The following is a 26140-nucleotide window of genomic DNA, read 5'->3' as shown; positions in this document are numbered from 1 at the left end:
CGCTCTATTACAGAGTACCGTGATTCTCTGTCCAAAAATTTCTGCTTGCATATAAGCAAGGCATTAGAGTTCCCTCATGCTCCTGTAATAGTACACCTGCGTCAGTTCTTTTGACATGTCGGGTAATTTAAGAATTGGTTCTGAACAGAGTGATGCCTTTAATTGATTAAAGCTATTCTGATACGCTTCTGTCCAAACAATTTTGTTCGGTGACCTTTTCTTAGTCAGATTTGTTAGTTGTTTCGCGATGTGCGCGAAGTTGTAAATGTATTTCCTGTAAAAATTCAGGAGCCCAAGTACTTTGCGTACTTCTTTTTTTGTCTTAGGTGGTTGCAATTCTGTCTCAGGTGTCTGTGTCCCATGACCAACGGTATGGTTAATCCTGCACTTGCAGCTTCGATATTAGTAAACAAAGGTTGTGACACTGTGTCTCTATCGAAATATTGTTTTAGCATATTTGCATGGAATGTCTTTGTTGTGTTGTTAATTTGAATATCGTAACTAACATTAGATTTTACTGCTATTATTTAGAATGGTCCTTTCCATGTGGTTAAAAGTTTACTTGAGTCATCGGGTAAGAGTATTAATACTTTGTCACCAATCTCAAATTTTCTTGATTTGCTTTTGCGATCAGAGTTTTCTCTGTATTTCTCTGCTTTCTTACTGGCGGATCCCTGTGCTAGTTTACACGTGCCCTCTATTCTGTCTTTCAGGTTTCTCACATATTCGTAAGCAAACATAATTTCTTTACTGTCATCCTCATTCCCTTTACAAATATCAGCTACTACGTTGATCGGGCCGCGAGGTGATCGTCCATATATCAACTCAAATGGGGAGTAGCCTGTCGATTCTTGGGGTATTGCTCTATATGCAAATAGGATTGCTGGTAAGTATCTGTCCCAATCATCTGGTTTTTCTGTGACACTTTTCTTAACATGATCTTCAGAGTACCATTGAATCTCTCACAAAGACCATTTGTTTGTGGGTGGTAGGGAGTTGTGAATGAGTGTTGGATTCCCATGAGTTTCATTGTTTCATCCATCATATGTGATGAAAATTGGGGTCCATTGTCAGATAGTATCTCATTTGGTATGCCTATTCTAGTAAAAATTGTCATCAATGCTTTAGCTATGTGATCCGATGTAGTTGATTACAGTGCTATCGCTTCTGGTCACCTGGTTGTGTTAGTATGTGCGTATGGTCTCTATCTGATTTTGTTAAAGGGCCTATAATGTCAATTGCAACTTTTTGAAAAACTTTTTCAATAACTGGGGGTGTCTCTAATGGCAATCTCGGTATTCTGCCTTTTGCGACTGTTCTTTGGCATGTGTCACACGATTTCACATATTCTCGGACGTCTTTAGCGGACGATATTGGCGCTGGTCTCTGGCGACTGCAGACGTGTTTTTGTCAGTGCTCTGTGTTTTCACAAGTTTTATTGGATATTCTTACAATTCTTATTATAAACGTGACACTATATTTTTACAATGGCTGTGATTTATTCCTGTGCAATAGTTATCATATTTTTACTTTGTAATCAAATGTCTTTAGCCAGTATTTTTAGAAATAATCTGTCAAGCCAAACCCGTGTTCCCCCATTTTATTCCTATTCAACATCTACGCTTCGTTTACTGAGACCAGAATCCCTCCACCACCGGTTGACACATCGTTCATCAAGCCGAGAAAAAGGGGGAGGACAGGAGGAATCAAAACAAAATTCGGACGTCGACACAATCGTCCTTTCTTGCTTGCGTTGTGACTGGAAATGTGCGCTCATTGAAAAATAAAATAGATGAACTGTGCTCACTGTGTCGTCATTGCTGCGATTATAGACAAGCCTCTATTATATGTATAACAGAGTCCTGGTTGACACCCAACACACTGTCGTCGAAATCGACAACTATTCTCTACACCGGACCGATAGAGACAGTTCAAACCAAAATCGGGGCTGTGGTGTGTGCGTATACATAAAATAATTGGTGTCATCCCAACAATATAAATAATATATCGTCATTTCGAACAACAACATTGAACTTACCTAGAGAATTTTCTAAATTCAACATCACGACAGTTTACATTCCCCCCAGTGCCGATGCAAATGTTGCCATGGAAACTCTAATAAGTCATGTGGAAAATGAAAAAAGTAAACCGCCTGACTGTGGTTTTCTTGTGACTGGCGATTTTAATCACTGCAATAATATAATAATTCCTGGACTTTAACAATTTGTTCAGTGCTTTACTCGTGACAAATCGACCATCGACCTATTTTTCTGTAATGTTGACAAGTCCTATAAATGTTTTCCAAGAGCTCCACTCGGTTCATCGGACCACAATATGTTATTATTATTACCTATATATCGCCCTGTCATCAAACGTTGTAAGCCAGTAGTGAAGTGTGTTCAGGTCATGAACGAAAGTGTGTGTGTGAGGAGACAAAATATATGTTTTCTAGACTGAAGGAAAGGAAGGCGGCTGGACCGGATGGTATAAAAGGAAGAATTTTGAAAACCTGTGCGGAACAATTATGCTATATTTATACTTATATTTCTAATATGTCTTTTTCATGCTCTTCCATCCCTAGTATTTGGAAAACTTCAAAAATAATTCCTGTCCCCAAAAAAAAGACAAAATAAAATCAATGAATGATCTGAGACCTGTCGCTCTCACATCAATTGTCGTGAAATATTTTGAAAAACTTATTTTGTTACGAATTAATAACCATGTTAGACCTCTTTTGGACCCTTATCAAAGTAAACGCAGTGTAGAAGATGCCATCCTAATTTTTACAAATAATATCTACAAACATTTAGACACGCCTAAAAGCTACTGCAGAATTCTTTTTGTTGATTTTTCATCCGCATTTAATATAATTCAGCCCCACCTCCTTGTTCATAAACTTTCTACTTTTAAAATTAATCCTTATATCATCTCCTGGGTGCTAGACTTCCTTACAAATAAAACACAATATATACAAGTAAAAGGAAATGTCTCCAATAACATAACTTTAAATATTGGTGCTCCGCAGGGCTGTGTAATCTCTCCCATGCTCTTTATACTTTATACAAACGACTGTAAAAGCACAGATTTAAACATACCCCTTTTAAAATTTGCTGACGATACAACTCTACAAAGACTAATTACTAATAATAACGAATTAATTATAAGAAAGAAAGAAATAAATTTGTTTCCTGGTGCGACAATAACCACCTTGAATTGAATGTTAATAAGACCAAAGAACTAATTATAGACTTTAGAAAAGATAAGAATACAAAAGACCATATTACTATTAAATATGAAAAAGTAGAACAGTTAGTAGAATATAAATATCTAGGAGTCACCATGGACAACAAATTACGGTGGGACTTACATTCCAGTTATATCACTAGTAAAATTAATCAAAGAATGTCCTTTTTACGGAAATTGTCCCATCTTAATATTGACAAAACACTTTGTACGCTATCTTATAGATCTGTAATAGAAAGTGTTTTGGCTTTTTGTATAACTGCCTGGGGGGGGGGGGGGAATTGTCGTAGCTCAGCAAAAGCTAACTTTGACAGGATTATTAAAAGAGCTAATAAATTTACTACAGGATCCATGTCTTTTAATGATTTATATTCAGAATACTGCTTAAGAAAAATTAGTAATATTTTAGATAATCCAACTCATCCTTTAAATCTTCAGATCACTAAGTCGAACAGAAGTGACCGATTGTTGTCTATACGAACAAAAAGTGAAAGACATCTCCGATCCTTTTTACCATACAGTTGCAGAATTTTTAATAAGGAGAATAATTTATAAATTTTGGTCTACGTCTGTTTTAACTTCGAAACCTTTTCTTTAAAATCACTCCATACCCACAATTTTTAAACATCAATTTATAAAATCGCTTACTACAACTTTTCTATTGACCTTTTTATTCTACATGCATTACGTGCCATGTAATTTATACTATGTAATTTTTCTCAACCAATTTACAATAGTATTATACTGTAACTAATTCTTAGCTTTTTACTGATCTTTTTTTCTTCTATGTTGACATCAATATCCCTCTTCTAGATATTTATATCTTTACCCTTTTATAATCTGTATGTCCCTTAATTTACACTATGTAATTATTCTTACAGCCTACAATATTATTATACTATATATACCTATTACCAAATTTTACTTTACCACATTATATTTACGTATATTATGTTTATGTATGTATCATTGTCGGCATTTTATACGTCTGTACACAAATTTCCTTTTGGATGAATAAAGTACATTATTATTATTATTATTATTATTATTATTATTATTATTATTATTATTATTATTATTAGTAGTAGTAGTAGTAGTAGTAGTAGTAGTAGTAGTAGTAGTAGTAGTAGTAGTAGTAGTAGTAGTAGTAGTAGTAGTAGTAGTAGTAGTAGTAGTAATTCCAGGCCATGTGAAATTTTCGGATATTCTCTTCAATGTGGAAGAGCTTCCAAGATGTCCAGAAGTTATTGAATCATGCGCTATTCCAAGGATTTTGTTTCTGTAAATACTCGGCGTGATCAGCTGTTTAGCCATTTTGTTTCTTTTCCTATGTAACCTGAACAGAATATCTTTTTCAATAATGATTCCGTCCCTTTGTTTGCGATATTGAAATATGCTGTTAAGGTCGGGTCCTTTTTCTGTTCTTCAATAAACGTGTTCCTGTCAAATTGTTGTGGTTCAGGAGAAATAGTCATTGGCTTCTCTGTTGTTTGGTCATTTTTCTTGTTTCTGCTAGACAAGCTGTTTCTTGAGTTAATGACCATTCTGTCACATCTGTTGGGTTTTCTTTAAGACCTTTTATATTGCCAACAGCAACATCAGCGACGGGGTTGGGAAGTATCCAGCATTCCACTATTCCTGTATAGTATGGGGTTTCTATGTACACGTTAGCTGTTTCAAAGGTTTCGACTGTGCCACTGAATATGATGTATTATACAGTTTTTCCAGTTTTGTCTTCGTCGTTGACCAAAGATGCTTTTATTCCAACTGTACTGCATCCTGTGTCTCTCAATATTATGCAATCAGTTCCATTAGCTTTCCCTTCACAAAAAATAGCGATCCTGACTTGTGAGTTTGTGTTAAAAGTGACATACCTTTCATGCAATACACATTTATATTTTCTCCTCACATTACTTGTGTCTGATTATTTACGCTGGTTTGGAGTGATGCATTTGCAGTTTCTTTTGGGTATCCCATGATTTTGTAACATGTGTCTGCTGTGTGGCCCTTCATTCCACAATATTGACATTTAATTATAGGTTTGTTGGTTTTCTTATACTCAATATTATTGTCAGTGCTATTTCTTGTTGTTTTTATAGGATCGGCTATTGTCTCTATTGAACTGTTGGTTTCATGGTTTGTTGGTATGGTCATCTTGTTTCACTTGCGTGTTCCGCATGATTTATCTGCTCATTCTATTTGAGTACTTAACTTTAGGTGTACATTGACTCTGAGCAGCGGCAGCGTGGTATGGTTCCTTCAATGTTCTGCTAAGGGGTGTCAAGAGATGTGCGCTGTTAAAGTTTTCTGCGTAGATTTTTAGTTTGTCCAAGTTTTCTGGCTTTCTTTCTTTAAAGAATGTGACTAAATCTGGGTTGCAAGCTTGATAGATTCGATTCTTCAGCGTTAGACAGTAAAGGCCTGCAGAGTCGTCCTGTTTTACGTTTGCCAACTCAAGACATCGATTTAAAAATTGAGTAATTCGGTTCACGAATGTATTAAAGTCTTCTCCATTTTCAGGTTTTGCAGTATGAAACCTTGACTGGTAACCATCTTCCGTTAATCTAAATCTTTTTAATAGAGCGTCTTTAATTTTATCATAGTCATCTATCTGCATCTGCAGTTGTTAAGGTATAGAAAACTTTCAGCGTTTCTCCAGACAAGCAGTTAATCAAGGCTGTGGCCCATTTGCTTTCCGGCCAACCAAAACCTTTAGCCTGAACTTCGAATCGGTGTAGGAAGGATTCTAGACAGTCTGAGCGTTCATCGTAGGTAGGCATGCGCGGTAGTTTCGTGAGGAATTCGTCACCATTATTATGTTTTCTCTCATGACCTGTTTTTGTTTTTTCAATTTCCAGCATCAGTTGGGTCCTTTTGGTTTCTTCTTCTGCTAAAGCTATCTGTATTTTAGTTCTCTTTCTTCTCTATGTAGTCTTTCTTCATGTTCTTTTTCTTCTCTACGTTTTCTTTCTTCATGTTCTTCTCTACGTATTCTTTCTTCATGTTCTTTTTCTTCTCTACGTATTCTTCCTTTTTTATGTTCTTTTTCTTCTCTACGTATTCTTTCTTTATGTTCTTTTTCTTCTCTTCGTATTCTTTCTTCATGTTCTTTTTCTTCTCTACGTATTCTTTCTTCATGTTCTTTTTCTTCTCTACGTATTCTTTCTTCATTTTCTTCTTTAAGCATTCTTTTGTCATGTTCTTTTTCTTTTTTTACTTTCTCTTCGCATCATGAAAATATTCTTTCCTGGGGTATTTCCAAGTCCTTTGCGAGACTTAAGTATCTTTTATATGGTTCCATGTTACAATAAATTTGTTACGATATTTTATATACATATATATATATATATATATATATATATATATATATATATATATATATATATATATATATAAATTGACAGGATACTGTTACTGACTGTTTTATTTATTTACACTTACTGGAATGAACTGTTCTATTTTTAGAAATCTCCATCTCTCTCTCTCTCTCTCTCTCTCTCTCTCTCTCTCTCTCTCTCTTATTTCAACTTATTATGTTGAATTTGATGCCTTTTATCGTTATATCTTATAAAGAAATGTGTCAAGACAACTCGGAGTTATTATGACTTGTGTTGATAACAATGTGTCAATCGCGTGTACTACGAAAAGTTTGTCACCAATGTGTGTGACTCGTCGTTAGTTTGTGTACAATTATTTGCAATGACGCTAATATACTAGAGTGTGATAACAATAATAGGATGGCAAAATAATCCCAAGTAATCTATCACTAAATATAACACGACGGCTAGTAGACTCCTTTTGTTAAAGACTCACTTTTCAGAACACAATATATAAGTGGTTCTCTGTAACAGCAATATATCAAAAATGTATTTAAAACAAATCACTATGCAAAACAAATCACGATGTCTATAGTTACTATGTGATGCCCAACTCATGTAAAAGAGAATAATAAAGGATATATTTACCAACTCAATTCCTGGCCGGGACCTCTCTCTTGTTCAATGGTTGTCCAACAATAATTTTAAATAGGCATTGAAGAGTGTTTAACAGTGATGTCTGAAATACAAAACAATAAAATATCGGTAAGTTTTACAATAGTTACAAAATGTGTTCACAACACTGAGTGATTGGATGATAGGTGAATGAATCGTTATGGAATGTAAAAATATTGAAAACAATTCATGAATGAGGCAAACAACAAAATGAAATGAGTGATATAATAACAAAGCGGACAAGGAATGAATGAATGAATGAATAACTGAGTGAAGAGATGAATGAATGAATGTATAATGTATGAATGAACGAATGAATGGAGGAATAAATGTATGAATGATTGGATAAATGAGTGAATAAACGAATGAACGGATGAATGAATGAATGAATGAATGAATGAATTAATTAATTAATTAATTAATTAATTAACACTGAATGAATAATTTATAAATAGGTAAATGAACAGGTGAATTAATGATTATATAAATGAATAAATGAAGGAATGGATGATTAAAATGCTATTCAATTTAAATGAAAGAATGAATGGATAAATTGCTATTCCATTTAAATGAAGAACTGAAAACAAAAAAGGTAATCCTGTAAATAGGGAGTACAATTAAAATATGATCAAGTGGGGCAATTAAGAGTTTCACAATTTAAACTTTAAAGTTAGATTGAAATATATTATATATATATATATATATATATATATATATATATATATATATATATATATATATATATATATACGAAGTGGTTATTCAGAGTCGACTCTGGATAACTGTGGGCAGTTATTCAGAGTCGACTCTGGATAACTGTAGATGGTTATTCAGAGTCGACCCTGGATAACCATCAATGTGTACAGATATTTAGAGCCGAGTAGCCTATCGAATTATCGAGTTGAGTTCTTACGAGATGAGTTTGTATCAATTTGATACCAGTTTACTACGGTTATTTTGTGACTTTGGCAATTTTAATGCCAAATTCTTAAAACTTTGCGATTTTTCAACTTCAGTCGCTTATAAATAAGAATCTTTTTATTAATCAATTGAAAATCATATTCCATCAACAAAGCAAATTTAAATTAGCTTATAAACAATCATTTCTTAAATCGATCAGCCTAACTTATTATCTCTCTATTACCAAATGATATCTATAAAGATAATATGAAGATAGAAGGGTGGCTGAGGGAGAGGAGAGAGAGAGAGAGAGAGGAGAGAGAGAGAGAGAGAGAGAGAGAGAGAGAGGAGAGAGAATTAATGAATTGATTTTTTTTAATTGTTTAATAATTAGACACAAGTTGTAATGAATTCTATAAACAAATTCAGAACAATCAAACAAAAACAAAACAAAACTTAAAAAGGAAGAAAAAAAAAGACACGCTTATAAACCTTCTAAAATCGTCAAATGAATGTATTATCATGTTACAGCTAAAAAAGTACACACACATATTTACACTCATTTGCACCATCCCCTTCCCTTTCGATCATCTTCTCATTCATGGCCACCATGTGTCTTGTGCTGCCTTTGACATTTGGCGCCAGCGTGTCTAGACTAACGTCATAAATATAGGAGTGTCACCAAAATTCATGCAACTGAGCAGAGATGTCAAAAAATGATAGAAGGCATATAATTGTTTTTTCCCCCCTGAACTACCACTGAGCAGAAAATATTTGACATGACAAAAAACAACGGAACATTTATGAACAAATCCTAAAATCCCAGAAATCCGCGGAAGATTATCATCACCGGTCCCCACTATATTTTTTTAAATATTTCTTTTTTTTTTTTTTTTTGGGTGCAAAATCTCGACAATTTGCAAAAAATTGCAAATTTTGCGGCCGCAATGCAAATCACCGATGCAAAAAACTGCCATGACAGAAGAGACAAGAAAATACCAAAAGTAAAACGATTTTTTCCCGTAGGGTTAAACAGAGGTGGGAGAGAAGAAAATAACAGAAAAACCGTGTGGTTGGTAACTGGAAATTCATCACTCATAACTGTCTAGTTATTCAGAGTCCACTCCCAGACTCTGAATAACTGTAGCCAGTTATTCAGAGTCAACTGTCTACAGTTATTCAGAGTGGACTCCCCGACTCCGAATAACCGTAGACAGTTATTCAGAGTCGACTCTGAATAACCGTAGACAGTTATTCAGAGTCGACTCTGAATAACCGCAGCCTATATATATATATATATATATATATATATATATATATATATATATATATATATATATATATATATATTTCAATCTAACTTTAAAGTTTAAATTGTGAAACTCTTAATTGCCCCACTTGATCATATTTCAATTGTACTCCCTATTTACCATAGAATTAAACGAATGAGAATACGTACGAAGCCTAAAAAGTGTCCACCAATGAAAGCATTCAGCGCCATTTTATTGTTGGCTGAGAATGTAGTCATTACCATTCATTCGGTCTCTATGTCAACATAACGACACAAGAAAAACAACAAACAATATCAAAATCCACAATAAAATGTTTCAGAACTGTTGCGTATATTTATGGCACAATGAAGCTGTCAAAAAATGAAGTTAGAGAATGTGTGTAATCATGCATTATAATAACCTGTAATGTGTTTTCCAACCGCCACATCATCTACTACTACAACCACCACCACAATATCATCACTAACACTACTACTACAACCACCAGCCCCACATCATTATCACTACCACTACTACTACACCACCACCAGCACATCATCATCACTACCACTACTACTACAATCACCACAACCACATCGTCATCACTACCACTACTACTGCAACCACCACCACCATATATCATCATTACCACTACTACCACAACCACCACCACCACTACTACTACAACCACCCCCCCCCCCATCATCACTACCTCAACTACTACAACCACCACCACAATAGCATCACTACCACTACTACCACAACCACCAGCACCACATCATTATCACTACCACTACTGCACCACCACCAGCACATAATCATCACTACCACTACTACTACAACCACCACAACCACATCGTCATCACGACCACTACTACTACAACCACCACCATATCATTACCATTACCACAACTACTACAATCACCACTACCACCATATCATTACCATTACCACTACTACAACAACCACCACAACCACATCGTCATCACTACCACTACAACTGCAACCACCACTACCACCATATCATCACCATTACAACTACTACTACAACCACCACAACCACATCATCATCACTACCACTACTACTACAACCACCACCACATCATGATCACTATCACTACTACTACAACTACAACCACCACCACATTATCATCACTACCACTGCTACTACTGCAACCACCACCACCATATCATCATCTTTGAAATATTTTTTTTTTAAATTGAGCTTTATATAGTGCAATATCTACTAAATGTGCTCAAAGCGGTTTACAAGGGGTCCCTGGTCAACATTTAACATGTAGGACGGGACATGACGCCTGTTAGGCGATATTACAATTTTTCGGACAAAGACAACTCTGTTAACGACCAGGTACTCATTTTACACCTGAGTACGGTGAGAGAATGTGAGTAAAGAGCCTTTTCCAAGGACTCAACAATGCGCCGAGCGCGAGGCTCGAACCCAGGACCTTCCGATCCGAAAGCGAGTGTCATACTACTAGACCACATAGCCGCATCATTACCACTACTACTACAAACACCACCACCACATCATCATCACGACCACTACTACTACAACCACCACCACCACCATATCATTACCATTACCACTACTACTACAACTACAACCACCACCACATCATCATCACTACCACTACTACTACAACTACAATCATCACCACCACCACATTATCATCACTATTACTACTACAACTACAACCACCACCAACACCACATCACCTCACTAACACCAGTACTATAATCACTACCATTAGGTTTTGGAGCTTTACTTCATTTGAAATAAGGAAACTTCGGAATTGTATTTGGCATTGTGTTTATATATCATAATATAATTCTAATCAGTTATCTATTTAGAACTAGATACTATACAATATGTATGCCAAATACCACCCCAATTCCCCTTTCTTGTGTGCGGGAATTCCTCTTTCGGCATTGAAATTGAGTGTGAGATAGTCATCACTACACACATAAACAACAGAAACAATTTAAAAACATGACTATGACACCCAACCACTCAACACACGAGGCTATACTATTTATCCCTTTCTCTATATAGAACAGGACAAGACAAACAATAGCTTGACTCTAGCAACACTTCGCATTGATGTTTGTCGTCTCACGAGTTCAACTCTCGGTCGACCTGTCAATATTCCTTTTTGCCTCGGACGTAATCATTAATAGAATGTTGTGTGGTTTTGACCGTGAAGAAAACCTTAAGAAGTCACATTTATATCATTTTAGAGAGATCGTTTTGAATAATTTTGAGTTAAACGAGCGAGCAGCAACTTGTTTTCATGAACGGTCGATCAGCGCTTGTTTACTATAGTAACGCGATTCCCAGCCAACGTCTCAATGCATTCTGATCGGTCATTGCCTAATTCATGATTGTGTCATTTCGTGAATGTGACTGAGAGAGAGGGAGAGAGAGAGAGAGAGAGAGAGAGAGAGAGAGAGAGAGAGAGAGAGAGAGAGAGAGAGAGAGAGAGAGAGGGGGGGGGGGGGGGGTTAGCAGTGTAGGCTTCAACCTCACTGTAGTCTGTAGTTCAATTCGTATTGAGAATGTATGTGTGTAGGGTGGGGGGGGGGGGGGGTTAGGTAGGAGGTGTGTACGTGTGTGTGTGTGTGGGGGGGGGGGGTAGGGGGTGTTGTGTGCATTGAAGGGGGGTGTTTGTGTGTGTGCATAAGTGTGTGTTACAAGGTTCATGTATTACGAAAGTTTCCGATTTAATTTTGTCAAGACTCACCATTTCTGTAGTTAGTATAATCCGTAATCCATCACAAATAATGAATAAAAGTCAATTGAATCTATCACTATTATGGTTAGTTCTGAGTCAGGGAAATAATATTATTATTATGTTTCAGTTTTATGGTATGCATCTCTATAAGTTGGAATCTAGTTTCTAAAAGTTATGGTTATAATTATCTGATACTGATATTGATATCCTAAATCATAAAATAAATGGATTATATTGTTATATATTTCAGGTATTTATCATGTTATCGATAAAACTCCACTCATTAAATAAACCAATTATCACATATCATACAAGAGAAATACAAGAGAAGTCAAGCAGATTATTTATTTATTGAAAAGGGATATTGCCTTTGACCTGTCATTGCTTTCTAAACATTTTTCTTTGATCAAGAACCATGAGTGCATATTTAAAGCTTGCTTCATGATGCCATTTCTAAACACTTACTCTTAGTTAAAAAGTTTCAATTACCAGTCACCACGTGTGGATATCTCTCATCCTTCAACTCTGGGCTGTAAGGTTCATACCATTTTCAGTTTTCACTTTGTCTTAGAGTCTTAGACTCACTCTCACCAATTTCGTTGGTTAGCGTAATCCATAATTCACTTTTTATATGATAGAATGATAGTTTACCAGTAATGACAAAACTCCCCAAATAAAAAAAATCAATTATCACATACAACTGTCAATTACAGAAAAATGCAAGAGAAGTCGAGCAGATTAAATACCTATTGAAAAGGGAAATTGACTTTCTAAACAAGCGTATGTTTTTCTTTATTCTGTCTTTCTTTTTTTTTAAAGTTAAATAATAGGGGAGGGGGGTTAAATTAGGATTGATACACACGTTCTAGACTGTAGCTGTTACTCATAAAACGACATTTAAAAATATTATCCACCTATTATTATGAAAAGTGTGTTCCATCAAAGAGTATCAGAATCAGTCACAGCTTTAGCATGAAGCAGACATGAGCGAAGGAAACGTCAACTTTGTAAGTGAGAATCCGTGAGTGAAGCTGTCTACTAGTTAACAATGAACGTGCTAACAATGAATTAAATCTTTACTTTTCTCCTAAAACAATCGATGCCGATTAGTAACAAACATTGATATTGAAACCGTACCTTTGTATTATTTGGTCTCCGGTCCATTGCTGCTGATTAGGAACGTTAGATGCCGGACAACGAAGCGCCCAAAATAGATCTCCCGTCTTTGTAGTTTAAATTAAAAATTTAATTTCAGTTAAAACAAACATGTATAAATAAAATTTTAATGTAGTTAAATTCAACATATATTTCTAAATTATTCTGAAAGTCAGGTTACAAATAGTTCTTATTTTGTTATCACAAGAATATCCTTGATATTCCAAGGGTCAGAACAACGTCTTATGGCAAAGGGCCTTTCATATATTCTGCTGTTGTGCTTTGGAATGAACTTCCCGAGCACATCAGGAAAATCTCAAATTTTAATGTTTTCAAAAATCATATCCTCTCATTGAATGGCCAGCCATGCAAATGTAATATTTGTAATTAATCTAACCGTACATCTATCTATCTATCTATCTATCTATCTATCTATCTATATATATATATATTATATATAATATATATATATATATATATATATTATATATATATATTATATATATATGTATATATATATATATATATATATATATATAATATATATATATATATATATATATATATATATATATATAATATTATGTTATTTTTCTTTGTGTGTCATGATTGGAATCTTGATGAGAGAATGTTTTTAAGGGAAAATGTTTTACTATGTATTTTTATGCACTATGTGTTAAAACCTATGTCGGTCAAAGGCTTCTATTCGCCTGACTACATTATCTATGAAACATTATTTAAATGCCGACTATAAATAAATATTTGAATTGAATTGAATTGAATTGAAAGCGCATTAATTTTTGAATAATTAACTTTACCGTGTCTAAAAATAGACAGTTATTTTTTATAAATGTCACCATTCGTTTAATAAAATTTCAATATCTAGACATTATTTGCTGCACGGTCGAGTATTTATGAGTATGTGTTTATTTGCCACCTAATAACCACATTTCAATGGATATTTAAAAAAAAAATAATTTGCTACTGAGGGGAGCGGTCAAAGGCACGAGCACGTGTTTTACCACATGCTGCCAGATTATTGTTTTGAATGCGTAACCTAAATTTCATGGTCACCGTCTGCTTTCTTCTGCTATAGATAGAACGAAGATGACGTCACTCAGGTCTTTGTTATTGTTTTTTGCCATCCGCGTTTATGAGTACTTCTCACTAAACTGTATTAACCAGACTATAAACGTTCATGGTTACACACAGTTTTGTGTGATGGTTCGTTATACTTCCGGATGGCAATGTTATGAGCTTCTTAGCCAAGCGCATACTATCTACAGGTTGGATGTTTTGCACACGTCACATGGTGTTTTCCAGTTTTTGATAGGAAAGCGATCATGTGATATATATATAGATAGGTCTTAAGTATTAAGTCTTAAGACCATGGGTTTGCTGAACCTGTCTAATTGCACATGATATGCCCTTGTCGGGTCATCTCGGCAGAAGCAAGATGATTGCGAAAACTAAAAAATCATTTAACTATCGAAGATGTGCAACAATATAGACAAATATGTTAAATTTGTCATGAATTCCAAGTGATGGGTAAACCCAATAACATTATTCCTGAAGCCCATCTACAGCTCATTCATGTACAATATCATAATTTTCACGATGTGCTTGTAGATTGTGTTGATGTTTTGCCCAGATGTAGGACTGGATATCAATATTTACTTACTATTATGTGTACTACTAGTTGGTTTCTTGAAGCTTTCCCATGAAAATTTTTTAAGCTTAGACAATTGTCAGAGAACTAGTTAAATCATATTCTTTCTTGCATAGGTTTCCCTACCATACTTCAAACTAACAAAGGTTAAATAAATTTTAAATCTGAGATTTTTGAGATTTTTTGTAAAAATCTAGGAATTAAGCATGTTTATTCTACAGTCTACCATCCGAAATCCCAAGGATGCTTAGAGCGTTTTATCAAGCTTTCAAATCCATGATGAAAAAATATTGCTCTGAACATAATACATTAGGACACTAGTATTACTCATTTATTATTTGCAACCATACATTCTAGCTCAAGAATTTTTAGATTATAACCCTTTGAAATAACTTATGGTCATCCAGCCAAGGTCATTCTGAGATAATTAAAATGCCTTTGTAGATCTTAATCATACAGTTGACCCAGATACTTATTTTGATAGTTTACATGCACATTTGAAACTAGTACAGTCTTTTGCTAAAGAGAATTTAAAGAATACCCAACATAGTATGAAGAATAGATTTGGCATTAAAGCTCAATTAAGGAAATTTAATGTAGGTGAAGGAGTTTTAGTTTACCTCCATAACCAAAGCAATGAGAGCTTTCCCTTTTAAGAAGAAAATAAATTATTAAGATTAGTGCTAGGAAAACTAAACTAGTCCTTATCAATTTGATGAAGAAATAGTACCCACCTGTTTGTTCTTTACATTCACAGGAGCCTCCACCACTACAACAATCAACACTGCATTAAGATTAGAGCTACAAGAACTCGAACACAAATTAAATTTCGTGGAAGCATCAATCTGGACCACCTTTACCCGCAACAACAACACGAAATAGTCCAGACTCCTCGACTTTCCGGACACTATGAGAGGGCACACTTCCAGGCCCGGAGAAATAATTCCTTACGGAACAGAAGTACATCAAAAGTGCGCCATATCAAATTTCAGCTCCAAAATTAAAAACAATTCGTGAAGAAGTGGAAAAAGTGTTGAAAGCAAGGAATAATTACACCAAGATCGTCACCATACTCATCACCTTGTATACTGGTGTCGAAACCAAATGGTTCTCACAGACTGGTTGTGGACAATAGGAAGATCAACGCTATGACCGTTCCTGACTCTTTTCCTATTCCCAGAATCGATTATCTGATCGACATCGTCTCGTCTGCCAAAGTCGTTGGGCTTTTACATGGCTGTTATCATATGCCATTATCTGAGAGAGCTAAGGATTTCAGCATCGGTTACGCCAGATGCTCTCATGAGTTCACCGTCCTTCCTTTCGGTTTGAAGAATGCACCGGAAGGTTTTGAAAAAAAAACTTTCAGATACTTCTTTAACTTTAAACATTGAAAAACTGTGCCTTGGAAATGGAACATTGTCTTACCTCGGATTTGAGATGGACATTGGTGTGGTGGCTCCCATGGACATTAAGATTCAAGGAATTGTGAATTATGTAAGAAAATTTAATAAGAAAGAATTGATGAGATTCTTAGGATGGTTGGGTTTTATATGAGGTTTTGTGCGCATTATTCTGATTTGGGAAGCCGCTTACTGATTTGCTCAAGCGAGGAATTGATTCGCCTGGTCGGAAGATTTCGAAGCCATGCTGAATTCCTCGCCAGTTCTTTGTAGTCCTGATTATAATAAATCCTTCTCTTTAGCTCTAGATGTGTCTGATTTTGCTATTGGGTACTGTTCTTTTACAAGAAAACGAGGGGATATCCATGTCTGTGACTTACTTCTCATGGAAGTTCTCTAAGGCCCAGCTTAATTACTCTCCGATTTAAAAAAAAAGTGTCTGGCCTTAGTGGAGACATGCTCTTTCTATGACATCTTTTTTAAATCTGGAAAGCGGGCCATTTTTGGACAGATCATAATCTTTATATCTAACTCGACTCAAACACACGAACCACCGATTGTTCACGTGGTCCCTGAAATTACAGGATTACCCCCTCCAGATAGAACATATAACGGGACGCGACAACATCATAGCGGGTGCTGTATCTCGATCTGTCACCCATATTACACCGCACCTCAGTAAAGCAATGTCGAGAATTAATTTCAATGCTTTTAAGTCTTAAATATTTATTGTATGAAAATATGAATTGAAATAATTATCTAATATTATTTCACTTCAAATTATTGATTGACCTATTTATATGGTCATGAAATTTATTTTATCACATCACACTCTAGTTTGCTATATAAGCTAGATTTATATATTACCTAAAATAATATGTCATGATGATCAATATCATTCTATTGATATGAATGAAAGTTTGTCTGAATACAAATCGCCAGTTTTCATGAGAATCGTTGTTTAAGACTCTGTACATCGGTGATAGATATCCATGTATTCATATCATTATAATTACTCAATTTAATCTTGAAAATATAAAAATATGTTTCCGTTTAGGGGGGGGGGGGGACTAGTATAGTCCAAGAGTGATAATTGAAATATTACCTCCTACTTCGACGTGGCTAATGTAGTTTAGAGTTTTCTCCGACCTTTGGTCATGTGCTTAACCCACGGACTTTGGTTGATTGGATTTTCAGTTCAGACCCTGTTTTAATCGTTAGAGCGAGGGGTTGTGTATAAAAATGGAGATGACCGGTTGTTCGATGTAGTTTGAAAATATATCTATGTGTTCAAGTGTTGGTAAGTGTGTCGTCCAGGTGTGGTAATACATGTTTTATTGTTTTAACATATTTGTATTATTACTTATGTTTAATTCAATAGCACGTTCGTCTTATCAACTTCTTAGATATTCCTTGGTGTACCTTTACGGAATTTGTCTGGTCTAGTCGACTCACTTTGTCTCACTCTATGTCTTTCCCTGCTTCTCTCCAACTCGGCTCATCATAATCTTAAGATGTGAGCCCGGAGACTTCTATCTGTGGGTCCTTCTATATTATGTTACGGGCCGCATGTCTCTGCTGTCTTAGGACAAAGCGGTATCCTTGAACCCTATATAAAACAACTCGTAACACAGTTCAGTAGAGACCAGACACCGTAATTCCCTGTCCTCATAATGCCTCATTGATGACAGTATTTCCTTTCAGTTTTCTGTGAGTGATTTTATTAATTTTATTGAATGATGTAATATATAATAGCACGTGGTAAGTGGCACCCTGGACTCCCTTCATCGCAAACAATTAAGACGAGTTATTGGGGTACATTGGCCAGACAAAATCAGTTATATATGACAGAATTAGAGTACAACCAGGTCAGTACGCGAATAAAGCAGCAAAGATGGACACTGTTTGGACACATGCTCCGACGAGATGAAAATATTCTAGCACAAACCTCGATTGATGATTACTTCAAAAAAGGAGCCGAATACAGAGGGCCTACACCAACTTCAGTTCCAACAATATTGAATCAAGATCTCAAAAAATATTAAATATATTTAGAAACACAACCAAAGAACTGATTTCAGCAACACAAGGAAACACCCAATTGCCTCAGCACATTAACACACATGATGACCTTCAAAAGCGATAAACACTTGCACTTGACAGAGATTTATGGAAACAAATTACTAGCTGGATACTAGAAACAGACTGACAGACTCGAAGTAACACACACGTGGTTCACGCAAACGTCCATAGAGACAGCGCGGCCATATCCATTCATATATATATATATATATATATATATATATATATATATATATATATATATATATATATATATATAATTCATCTGCAAAAGGCGAATTACTCATCACTGCAGATTTTATACAATTATGCGGTGACTTTCTCCATAATTGTGTTATTGACTTGAAAGATAAATGTTTAATAGTTGATCAAATTCGTTGTTGTTGGTAATATTAGGATTTCTGGTGGGAGAGTATTCTATTCCTTGATGGTTCTTGGGAAGAAACTGCTTTTATATGTGTTGGTTCTGTGTGTTGGAATTGTGAACTTACTGCGATGATAATTTATTGTAAATGTACTGGGTTGCTTTATAAAATATTGTGGTAGAGTTACTGCTGTTTTGTTGGAATGTACTGTTCTGTGGAGACGTTGGAGGCGTTTTTCTTTCAGCCTACCCTCCAGTGTTTTCCACTTCAACAATTTCAGGACCCCGGCAACGTATTCTGGTTCGCGCAAGTAATTGTTGGTGACAAACCTCGAAGCTGCTCTTTGAACTTGATCGATTTTCTTGATGTGGCCTTGCTGATAAGGAATATATATATATATATATAATATATATATATATATATATATATATATATATATATATATATATATATATATATATAATACAAATTGTCACTCACATTCTTTGTGGCCGAGACAATTCGTTTCTGTGTCTCTTTACACGTCCTCAGTCGGCGTAGTCATTATTAAGGATTACGCCGACTGAGGACGTGTAAAGAGACACAGAAACGAATCGTCTCGGCCACAAAGAATGTGAGTGACAATTTGTATTCTATATTAGCTCTAACCATCATTATCGAGCACTTTCGTACCTACGAGTACCCACCAACATTCATATATATATATATATAATATATAATATATATATATATATATATATATATATATATATATATATATATATATATGACCTTAAAGCCGAAATGATAAATTTAAATTCTTGCACTTTAACCAGTTAACCGTCGTACTCTGGTGAGTCAAGTATTTTAAAAAATTGACCAGAAAAATGGTATTCGAATATGGATCCATTTAAAGACCCTCGTCTTGGCAAAAATCTAAAGCCTGGGACTTCGCGATGAGCATGTGATAGAAGGTACTCAAAGAAAGAAAGAACAAATAGATTAGGGCTGAAAGGGTGATTGATAACAACAAAGAAATACTTGAAAGAGAGGGAGAGAGAGAGAGAGAGAGAGAGAGAGAGAGAGAGGGGGGGGGAGAGCGAGGGGAGTAGGACCGGGGGGGGGGGGAAGAGAGAGTGTCACTTTGCTGTAGAATGAGCTTAAGTCTCAATGGGAAACTAGCTTAAGGCGACTATGAGTTGTTATTTTTCAAACCTGTTGTTAGGCTATCTTGTGTTGACAACGCCTCGGGTCGTCCTGTGAATACTACTCACCATGGTTATTATAAACCAGTGCACACCGCAAATCGTTACTTGCTATTCTTCGCAAAATGCAGGGTTGATTGTGTGAAAAACGTTCGGGACCGGAAAATAGCAAGACAAAGTGAAAATTAATGTACTGTGTAAGTTCGTCAACGGGTGACCAAAATCATTGCATAGAGAGGGCAGGTCGGTCTATGTTATGACAGTCCGATCTAAAAGAGACCAATGGCAGGTCTATGTTATGACAGTCCAATCTAAAAGAGACCAATAAAAGTCATAGAACAGAAGAGGCAGATCTGTTACTATGCATTTGTGTCCCAATAAAGTTTAACACAGCGAAGACCGAAACTGTGTTATACAATATTCCATGCTGGCCGGTTCGGTGACAAATTTAATACAACACAGAGAAGGCCAAAACTATTCGGTGACAAATTAAAAAGCGACGTATGTCGTAATGTCACATCACCATAAAGTTGTGTGATGATATATGGTGCCCATTAAAAAAGAAATTCGGTCAAATTTCTATCTATATCCAAAATGATAGTGCAACATCTTGTACGTAAAATATATTTGAGAAGCACAGCTGTTCTCATATTTGCTGGGCTGTGTTTGGTACAGAGTGAAGAACTGTCCACGCTACACATCTTCTTCAAATCAACGCTGTCATGTATTAAATATAAATTATTACTCAACCAGCACAGAATAAACATATACCTAAAGATTCATACATGAACCATTATATATTCTCATATATGTTTCCGTTCATCATAATGTCTACAATTCCAACTTATGATTGAATCCAAAGTGTCTTACCGGTATTTTTCCATCCTTGGTCAACCAAGTAACCTGACCACTGTATGACCTCTGCTGACCAATCCATATGTTTGTGTTGGTACTCAAGTATTTCTGGACAATTTCTGTTGTGATTTCAGGAGAGAAAAATGTCTAACTGTTAATATTTATGTTGTGAGTTTTATTGTATGGATTTACTTAAAATAACATCTACTTAGAAACAAACAAAATTGGCAAAAACATGTATCAAACGTTAAAACTTTAAATAATGGAGTAGAAAATTATAATTACTATTTCCACCTAATCAATAAAAAAAAAATAAAAAATTCCCTTTATTCATCCCATAGGGGAATTTTTTCTCTAGGGTCTATTCCAAGGGAAGACTGGAATAACCCAGCCGCAGTACAGCGCCGGAAATTAAGCTAGGGCGAGGTGACTTGCTCAAGACCACACAGCGCAGCGGCAGGTGATCGAACTCAGTACCTTCAGGGTACGAAGCAAAGACCGTACCGCTGAGCCACCCAGCCCCGTAGAGCTTGGAAGCCAATAAAAGATGTAATCTCACTATGACACTCACAGAGTTAGATTGGTTCGTTTCGAATCGTTAAAAACGCGCTAAAATAATATTGTTATCACCCTGACTCTGATATGATACTTCTTACTACCAAATAATGCACAATATACAAGGAATTTGACAAAAATATGCATCTACCATTTATTGAAATGAAACATTAAGCTCAATATCCCATAAATTGCAATCTCGTGATGCACTAGGTCCATTTTTTAAAAAAAATTCCTACCTTTAAAATATGTCATCTTTTCATCAGATTGGATGACAATCAGACTTGCATCCTTTTCCACACACTTCTGGTGAGCCTTATTCAAGGAATCAGTGGTGCTGTCACTCACGTAAAGGCATGTATTCGGTATTTCTTTTTGGTAGGTAAGCCATCCAACGGGACAGGCTGTAAAGTGTGAACCTTATCAAACGAAAATGATAACAAGAAATGAAAAGACTTGAGAAGTGCCAGGAAAAAGCTTGAGCTTTTTAAATATATATTCAATATTCAATAAACATGATCAAAGCGCCTTACAAGGGCTCCCTAGCCAAGAGCAATACTTAACATTTAGAACGAGAAATGACGAGTGTTGGGCGAAATACCCAAAAAAAAATTCGGAGTAAGACCACGCTGTTAACGGTCAGGTATTCATTTTACACCTGAGACATTGTGAGTAAAGAACCTTTTCCAAGGACTCAACTATGCACCACTCGGGAGTCGAACACAGGACCTTCGAAGGCGAGTGTCATACCACAAGACCACATAGTCAATAGACAATAGAGAATGAAAACTTATTGCGTATAATATTATGAGCGTTGAACAAGAAACCCTTTGCTCCGAATCGACGCCATCCACCATTCTAACAGAATAAAGTGGTCTCAAAGGTAGCATGAGTCTTTGTGTAACTTTTTGATATCAACATATAGATAAACACTGAGAAAGTTATTTCCCATGCTATGATCTGTACGCTAACAAAAACATGTAACACGCACACGATAAAACGCTAGGATATCAAATGGATTGAAACGAGTGCTTGCTATACTCGCTCTTCTCAAACGAGAACAGACAGCAATAAATAGCCAAATTGGATGGAAGCATCAATTTATTTAATGAAGACAACTGATATGGACGTATCGGGTTTCTCCTTAGTCCACATCGTATCTCACCCAGGTCGCCCCAATCTCTTTTTATCGCTCTCTTCAGTCGCACAGGATCGATGTAACAGTTTATAGTGTGACTAAATTATTGTTTACAAATAGTGTCAGCCATAAAATGGACAAAGAATAACAATCACCTTATGTTCTTGACTACAGAGATTGGGGCACGGTAACTTAATAACTTACAGCATGTCAAAGTGAAATTACCATTTCGTGATATTCATCTTTAGATCTCCTTTTCAAGTTTCATACAAATATTCTACCGGAGTCATAAAATTCCAGTCGATGATTTATCATTATAAGTTTAATGAGTGAATGACATATAACTAACAAAACCTTAATTTACTATTCTACACTATGCTATATTGTTCAACGTATTCACATATAAAGCACCACTTTGGTTGTGAAACCACTTCTTGTTTATATGAATACATCTTTAGGGGCATTTAAAATTTAGGGGCAGCGTGGTGGCTCAGCGGTAGGTCTTTGCTTCGTATCCGAAAGGTACCGAGTTCGATCACCCGCACCTGCGCTGTGTGGCCTTGAGAAAGTCACCTCTTCGCCCTCGCTCAATATGCGGCGTACACTGCGGTTGACGCCTGGGTTATTCCAGTCTTCCCTTGGTATAGACCCTAGAGACTAATTTCCCCTATGGGATGAATAAAGGGAGTTTTATTAATTATTTATTTTATATAATATATATATATATATATATATATATATTATATATATATATATATATATATATATATATATATATATATATATATATATTCAAATTATGACAAGCTTCCATTATCTATTTATTTTACTATGTAAATTACAGGACGGCTGTACAGAATTTTGCTTTTTTGTGATGCAATAAAGAATTACTACTACTACTATTATTATTATTATTATTATTATTATTATTATTATTATTATTATTATTATTATTATTATTATTATTATTATTATTATTATTATTATCATCATCATCATCATCATCATCATCATCATTATTATTACTGTTAATATTATAACATATCATAGTAGGGGTTTCTTAGGCCAAAGCCCTTAAATGCCCGATTTAAAAAAGGAAAGGTTCTGGTTTGATCACAATCATGATTATCATTCATATTATGAACAATTCAAAATTTAACAATTAAAAGGTATTCGTCAAATTCATATCTTAAGGCATGGGGCTATCTAAAGGTAAAAAAGCGACTCACTCAACACCCCATTAATGATAAAGCCGAGGACCATAATAAGCCCATAGTTGATGGAAGGTGATGACATGGTCATGCTGGTGCCTGCAGAAAGGAAATATAAAGAGAAACGAAACAATTCTAAACCTAAAATAATATTAATTTCAATGTTTGATCGTAATCACTTCAATTATGATACGATTTTCAAAAAGCAAATTTGCTGTTGGAAAAGTAAGAGTTGTTCGAAATGTTGAAAGTAGCACCAGTTCAGTGAATAAATTTGATGAAGACAATTGAGTAGTCAGAATTCGGAAATATTGCTTAAAGGTTTTTTGGAGGGTTTTTTACAAATTATTTTTGTTTTGTTTTGTTTTTTCGTTTTTTGTTTGTTTGTTTTTGCTTTTGTATTTGTGTTGTTTTTGTTTTTTGTTTTTTTGTTTTTTGTTTTGTTTTGTTTTTTTGCTGTTGTTTTTTGTTGCTTTTTTTTTGTTATTATGTTGATAAACTAAATTTATTATTCTAAATGAAGAGAATAATTTTATTTCATATTTTTTTGGGGTTAAAGTTAAGCCAAAATTAAAAACACAACAAGCATTTGAACTATAATATATACTGACCTGATAATGACAGAAGAGCTTAATAATATGCACTTAACGATCGAATTTATCGGTTATGTATCTATAAACTGCAATAAATTTCAGTTTTAATATAAGATTCTTCTTGATGACACGATAAACCAAAAAGACCTCCTACTATCCCATAACGAAGTGGAGAGTATTTGAAACCAACGCCCAATTTGTATGCAGTCCATTTAGACAGTTTCAGTTTCGAAATTTGAAAACAATCAGTGCCCCATCGCCTCCTAACGGTGCCATGAACGCGGACTAGTACTTAGTCTCTGATTATCTCTGACTTTAGTCAAGGACGTGAAAAAATTGAATTTCATGTGAGCTGACTAAGCAAGTCCCAGACTAAAATCACGGCACCTTCCGACATAGTTTGACCAAGTTTTAGTTATTTACTGAGGCAGGGCTTCAAGCTTAGTCTGAAACTATTTACTTGGGTGCACCATAGCGTCGACAAGATAGCAGTTATTTTTAGATCAAGAAAGCTTTGATTCGGAAGGAAAATAAGCCGGTGACAAATGGCAGAGACTAAAAGTATCCTATTGCTATCACACTATAAGATAAGTGAAGATCGTCGAAAGTACACCTTTTTGTGAGTAAAAACTAAAAATAAATTGAATCTAGTCAGCTAGCGAGTTGCGAACGGAGACTCGAAATTGAAGGGTTTGCGTCAAAGAACAGTCCAAAAAATGATTAGAAAGTATAGTGGAGACAAACGTTAATATGCTGGCATTGTAACTGACTGAAATAATATGATGTCTCAGAAGATACTTTCTCTTTCATTTGTTTGTTTGATTTTGTTTATTTTTTGGCTTAATTTGTTTGAGTTTCAATGACACTGTCATTGGACTAAAAAAAGAATTGATCGTCGACCATACATCGTTGTTGTATATCAGTCTACAGTCTACACGTGGTTTGATTCATCATGGCAAAAGTAAGTTAAAATACGAAAAGGAACAAAATATCATCTATACCGGATGTGTTGCTAATTTCCTCTTTGAAAATCTTTTGCGTTGAAAGTATGAAGGCTGATATCTTAGCTGCCATCATGTACTAGAGAGCGTGATGTTACCAGCACAAATTAGTCGAATTAGTCGCCGTTCTTACAACGCCCATGTCTGGCAAGAGACTAGCTAGTTAGAGACTAGAAAGCGTTCATGAAACCTAATTTTTAGTCTCTTGCTCCGCTTAGGCAAGTCATTTACTAGACTAGTAAATAACTAAATCTATTCGCGTTCATGAAAACGGGTCCAGGTGAGGTTGAAACATAACATGACCAGAAATAGGAAGTTTTCATTTTTGTCGGCTTGTTGAGCTTTGAAAAACTAGTCTGTTTTTTTTTAAATCTGGCCAGAAAACGCGTCCTTCAAATATCCATCGAACTTCACGAAGCCCCAGGTTAAGAGAGTTTTACCCAAGATAAAGGTCATTTTCATGGATCGATATTTGAAGGACGAGTTTTCTGGCCAGATTTTTAAATACTTAATTTTTCGGGGTACGACAGTTGACTTAATGAAATGATATAATGATTTTCGCCAATAAAACATCATAACTCAAGCCAAAATCTCCTATTTGTTTACCACAAATGTAGAATTCTATACGATCTCGATATAATATCATTTATAAGCTATCGGCCACATATCATTTTATTCCTGGAATTAACTCTAGTTTCAATTCAAATTCATTTTCACATTCATAATAAGCAATAAGCAATGTAGCCCCAGACAAATAAACAAGGAAGAGC

At 35.1% G+C, this 26140-nt stretch overlaps 1 protein-coding gene across 2 annotated transcripts in view; it reads right to left on the bottom strand.

Moving 5' to 3' along the window:
* The window catches only part of LOC144979577 (uncharacterized), a 103143-nt gene extending 77003 nt beyond the window's left edge, over positions 1 to 26140 (bottom strand). Inside the window, exons 1-4 of one of the 2 annotated variants that reach the window (XM_078926325.1) lie at positions 25977 to 26140; positions 23795 to 23875; positions 21667 to 21846; positions 20888 to 20991 (exon numbers count right to left, since the gene is read on the bottom strand). In XM_078926325.1, the coding sequence (XP_078782451.1) occupies positions 20888 to 20991; positions 21667 to 21846; positions 23795 to 23875; positions 25977 to 26016 (405 nt within the window). In that variant the 5' untranslated portion in view covers positions 26017 to 26140. Of the gene's footprint in view, positions 1 to 20887; positions 20992 to 21666; positions 21847 to 23794; positions 23876 to 24387; positions 24625 to 25976 lie in introns of those variants that run through there. The other variant, XM_078926334.1, reaches the window with a different exon arrangement.

This window comes from Berghia stephanieae, chromosome 1 (genome assembly GCF_034508935.2).
Source record: "Berghia stephanieae isolate SIO BIC M18660-M18661 chromosome 1, UCSD_Bste_1.3, whole genome shotgun sequence".
Classification (NCBI taxonomy): domain Eukaryota; kingdom Metazoa; phylum Mollusca; class Gastropoda; order Nudibranchia; family Aeolidiidae; genus Berghia; species Berghia stephanieae.
This window is presented reverse-complemented; position numbering and strand designations above follow the sequence as displayed.